The 5337-nt window shown below is 38.3% G+C and overlaps 1 protein-coding gene across 2 annotated transcripts in view; it reads right to left on the reverse strand.

Moving 5' to 3' along the window:
* The window catches only part of ACTA2 (actin, alpha 2, smooth muscle, aorta), an 11129-nt gene that overhangs the window by 3744 nt on the left and 2048 nt on the right, over nucleotides 1–5337 (reverse strand). Inside the window, exons 2-6 of one of the 2 annotated variants that reach the window (XM_010000028.1) lie at nucleotides 4139–4310; nucleotides 2338–2466; nucleotides 966–1076; nucleotides 414–498; nucleotides 165–326 (exon numbers count right to left, since the gene is read on the reverse strand). In XM_010000028.1, the coding sequence (XP_009998330.1) occupies nucleotides 165–326; nucleotides 414–498; nucleotides 966–1076; nucleotides 2338–2466; nucleotides 4139–4267 (616 nt within the window). In that variant the 5' untranslated portion in view covers nucleotides 4268–4310. Of the gene's footprint in view, nucleotides 1–164; nucleotides 327–413; nucleotides 499–965; nucleotides 1077–2337; nucleotides 2467–4138; nucleotides 4311–5337 lie in introns of those variants that run through there. The other variant, XM_010000029.1, reaches the window with a different exon arrangement.

Here is a 5337-nt window from a genome sequence, read left to right on the forward strand (position 1 = left end):
CCCCCCCCTATTTTTTAAAACAACTTCTCTGCTAGTCTTTCAGGGGACTTTCTTTTGGATTCCTTTTTATGTCTAATGAACTGCAGAACAGCTGCTAGGCCTTCTAAGGCCACTAGAAACGTTGCACTTTAAGCAACTCTCCTCAGTCAACAGCATGCCCTTACCAGTGGTCACAAAGGAGTAGCCACGTTCTGTCAGGATTTTCATGAGGTAGTCTGTAAGGTCACGGCCAGCCAGGTCCAGACGCATGATGGCATGTGGTAAGGCATAGCCTTCATAAATTGGCACATTGTGGGTGACACCATCTCCAGAATCAAGCACAATCCCTTTAAGAAAATAACACACCATTCTCAAGTTCACACCAACACATTTAGATATCTCAAATGCCTGTGCCACCTTCTCCAACAGCTTACCTGTGGTACGTCCAGAGGCATAGAGGGACAGAACAGCTTGAATAGCTACATACATGGCTGGCACATTGAAGGTCTCAAACATAATCTGAAATGCAATTATAATTATTGCCTTAAGAGTAAAGGGTTTTGCTCAGTTGAAGCAATATATTGTAAGAGAGGGAGAAGACAAGATTTTCATATTTCTTGGTGGTTAGTAATAACAAGAAAGGAAAATCCAAAATCTAAATAAAGAAATATCTATATCTAGGCCTATATCTATAATGTATGAATATGGACACATGTACATAATAAAGATAATTTTGTAATAGGCCTAGACATCAAACAATATGAAGATGACATTAAGCTTGGACAGACTGAAGTTCTCACATTCAAAACAGATACACTGACTTTCTAAAGTAAAATGCAAATATGACAGGTGGTCACTATGCACTTTCATATTCCTTAAAAAGGAGAGATGAACACTCAAGCTGGCATGACTAACTGAAATATAAATTGCACCTCCTGTTAAGGTCACAAAGTTTGAATTATTCTATAGCATCAACATGAGCTTACCTGGGTCATTTTCTCTCGATTGGCTTTGGGGTTCAGTGGTGCTTCAGTCAGTAGAGTTGGATGTTCTTCAGGTGCAACACGGAGCTCATTATAGAAGGAGTGATGCCAGATCTGAGGACAATGGGAGAAGCAAAAGGAATGTTTCTCATGCAGTTGTTCTTACTTCTTTCATAGAGATTACCAAAGTAGTTGTAGAAGGCTGTACTATCCTCAGGATTTACTGCTAATAATATGTGACTTCTTTTAAGGACACATAAGCTAATGAAGATGTATGTTATACATACAGTAAAAGGGACATAGCAAGGTACTTCATTCCAACAACAGTATTTCAACAATGACTGAAAATTAAACAGTCTCAGAACAACTCAAGAGCACAGGCAGACCTACACAGTAGAATTCAATAGATAGTGAAGTCTCTTGAAGGCAGTTTCATCTTTTAGTTCATAGGGACCAGCCCAAGAATTCATAAAAATAAATTAAGGTAAATAATTTGTGAGGCAGAAAGTCAGCCTGTGTTTATGGCCTCCTTATGACTCATTCCTAACAGCTATAAAATTCTGAGGTCAGATGAACTGCAATGAGGTGGGCAATATACCAGTAAGAAGTTAAAAACACCAGAGGCTTTCTAAAGTTTGCTTCTAAGGCAGGCTGATTTGTTAGGCATCTGAAACGTTTTGCTGTCTTTCCAAGAGAAATGTACAATGCTATGACAATTGGTAAGTTGTGTCTGGCTCCACACTTTCAGTGTGTTGTGATTTCTTTACTGTTCCAATTAGCCCTGTTTCCACAGCACATTAAACAGAAATACATTAGAAATGTAGCAAATTATATCAACCATAGAGACTATGGCTGTAAACATAGTTCTAGAAGTCTTTAATCCAAACATTGGCTGTATAATGGATATGTTGCACTGCAATATTGATAATCTTTCAAGCATTTAAAAGTATATGTGTAAACAGTGCTCTTCATATCAGGATTACATAGACGCTTTGCATTTATTGTAGGAACAGATGCCTTTTGAAATTCCATTTCATTACTAGTAACTTGAGGATATTCCTTTTTTTTTTTTTTTTCTTTTCCTCTTCTTTCTTCCCCCTCCAGTCATTAGCAAAGACATATAGATCATACTGCACTAAAAAAACTGATACCTATTTTGATGTACTCCTAGTGACACTTCAGCTTTAGATACAAGTTAACCTTTGTCAAATAGGTTCTTTTTAACAACCTCCTTGTTAAACCATACTTCATAGCTGGACACTTAGATCTAAAATTTAGTGGGTACTCTGTAAACATTTGGTTCAAGAACTTCTAAACAGAAATTGGTAACTGGTAAACACCAGTGGCACACATCAACTTTTCAAAGCTGAAATACCTTCTCCATGTCATCCCAATTTGTAATGATACCATGTTCTATGGGGTATTTCAAGGTCAGGATTCCTCTCTTGCTTTGAGCTTCGTCACCTACGTAGCTGTCTTTTTGACCCATACCAACCATCACACCCTATAAAATAACACAAAAGGAGATAGTCTGTAAAGAAGAGGTATCCAGAGTAGGTGGAACATCAGCTGTGAAATAAATCCAGTTGCCAGTGTTACTAGTTACAAAATAGTTTACAAATAATGATGAATGTAAAATTACTCATCACTCTTTGAAATCCAAATTTAAATGTTTAGTTTACTCAAAACTCTGGAGTTCATTTTCCACCCCAGTTTAAGTAAATAGCACAAGTACAATGTTAAATTCATCAAGATATAGTGGAAAAAATAGGGTTATTTAAATGTTTGTTATTAATTAGGGATGAACAGTCTGCCAAACTATCATAAAATGGCATGAAAGCTGAAAATGCTCTAAGGGTCAGGATGGAGTAATACACACTTTATAATTCCCAAAGCTTAAATTTCAACATTTAAAAATACGTGTTTTTTAACACACTAATATTGTGATTAGAGATAGACAATTTATATCCCCTGGTACACGCTTCTTTTTAGGTATTTTCATGGATTGTATAGAAAAGCTCCATGGAACAGAAACTGGAGACTACTCTGGATATATAGTCTCTATGTTAGAGTTAGAATTACTAGGAAAAAAACCCAACAGTATAAAGTAGTATTCTTTGAGTGCATAATACTCTCAGCAGAACGTAGTCATTACACACTCCAAACCTTGGCACCTTGAACTGCCCTGTCTTAGAAACAGACCAGTTGGATTTGCAGTTTCTGATGGGATGATCCTTCCTTCAGGGCATTAATACTATTTTCAATATGTGATCAGGAAAGAAAGGTTCTAGAAATCTGCTGTGTTCATTTCCACTGTGTCTTTATGGCTCTCTTTTCAGTAATTAATACCATTCACACTATCTACAGAAGCTGGTACTTGAGTATATAACTATGTTAATGCCCAGAGGCCTCAATTAGGCACATATTTCTTCTGCCCTGAAGAATTAAAAATCTGTTTGTTGTGTATATATATGGTGGCACCTTGCAACCAGTTTACTTCTTCCTATTTCACCAGGTCTTAAGATAGCATAAAAGCAATTAGGTGGTTCTACTAATCAGGATGATTAGTTTGTCATAACCTAGCCAAGCTGCTTTAGTTCATGCTAATAATGATCTGGCTCAAAAACTATATACAGCAGCTCAGATAATATATATATTTTTTGCAAACTATTAAAATTGTCTGAAATGCATCATATATTCAAAATGCAAACCTTGAAACTAAATAAATTCAACTCTTGACAGGTGCCCATTTGTGACACAGTTAAATCAATTAAATCAAGAAGGTTAATAGGAAGCTGACTGAAAAATTTTCCACACATCATATATCATCAGCTTTTGGGGCAGTCAAAATTTACAGATGCTTCTATAGTGGGCTTTTGTGGTTTTTTTAAGCTACCTTTACTCTTGAAGTTCTCTGGGTAATCAAAAAATAATGGACAGGGATAAGAGGCCATATAAAGAAGTGAAATTTTAGAAGAATTCCACTCAAAAGGCAGGAGACCAGCTTTGACTCAGGTAAATGCACTGCTGGATACTTTTTGCCTGGAAATAGTTTTGCACAGATTACCCAGGGCTGGGTTAGTCCCAAACACAGGAGAAGGTGTCTCTGAGGTGGATGTCTGGGACAACAAAGCCTTCTGCAAACCCAGTACAGAATAACAAAAGCAGATCATCACCTGGTGTCTGGGACGACCCACAATGGAAGGGAAAACAGCTCTTGGAGCATCATCTCCAGCAAAGCCAGCTTTACAAAGCCCTGACCCATTGTCACAAACAAGGGCAGTGCTGTCCTCTTCCTCGCACATCTTCTATGTCAATGTCCTCAGGCCTTCCAGACAGAAAGCAGCCCTATGAAAAAAGTAAGAAAGAATTTTTTTTTTAAAACATACTTGGGTAGCAAACTCTCCCTTGAAGACACAGTCAGCTGTATGAAAGGAGCCAAGAGCAGCAAAAGGAGGTATGACACCAATTTGCCAACCACAAGACCCAAGGGGCCATGTGAAGGAAAGGACTTTATTTTCAAAACATGAGAGATCTTGGCCATGACTGCCAGAGGGCTGTATGCACTAGAGATTATCCAGGAGATTCCAGGGGAGACTTCTGGTCTTGAGGCATGGGCAGACAAATCATGGAGCAGCAAATGTTTATCTAAATTTGGTCACGGAAGTCCATGGCTGGGGGTGGGTGGGAGATGAAAGAGAACATGAGACTGACAGATGGAAAAACAAAGATTCCTTTGCATCAGATTTAGCACAATTTCCCCTGCTTTTCTCTCTCCCTGAAAACATTCTGACCCACGTGGAAAACTGTCAAAGTTAAGAGCATTTCAGTCTACCACATCCAGTCTTGGGCTTTCCAAAGACTAACCGTACTAAATGCTAGGGATGTACCAGTGGTATTTTCCTGATGCAGATATTAATCCACTTTTGCAGTGAAGTCAGGGACAGTATGCACTTTAAAAACAGGCTGTAGTGTATGGTCCATCATCATTTCAAAGCAGCAAATAAACTGCATTTGTAGAGTGGCAGAGTAAGTTATGTTGGCTCCTTGTCTCAGTAAAAATAAACTGTTTTCCTCCTCTGGCAATAGGGAGATAATACAGGTAATAAAAATGCTTTGAAAGCTTTATGCTAAAGTCAATTACAGAAACAAACACTGAATACCAGGACTCAAGAAGAACTATTTGCTTGGAATTTATAGTGCGGTAGAGAATTACTTAGCTTGCTCTGAGACTGGGCTTCCATGCAGAGTTCAACGAATTGGAATGTGTTAACAGCTAAAGGAGACAGCTGTCATCCACAGACCAGATGGCTCCACAGGCAGTCTCTAAAGCCTTCTGCCAGAGGAATACTGAAGTGCAGGACCAAGCAGGAAT

Source organism: Chaetura pelagica, unplaced genomic scaffold (genome assembly GCF_000747805.2).
Source record: "Chaetura pelagica isolate M959 unplaced genomic scaffold, ChaPel_1.0 scaffold436, whole genome shotgun sequence".
Lineage (NCBI taxonomy): Eukaryota > Metazoa > Chordata > Aves > Apodiformes > Apodidae > Chaetura > Chaetura pelagica.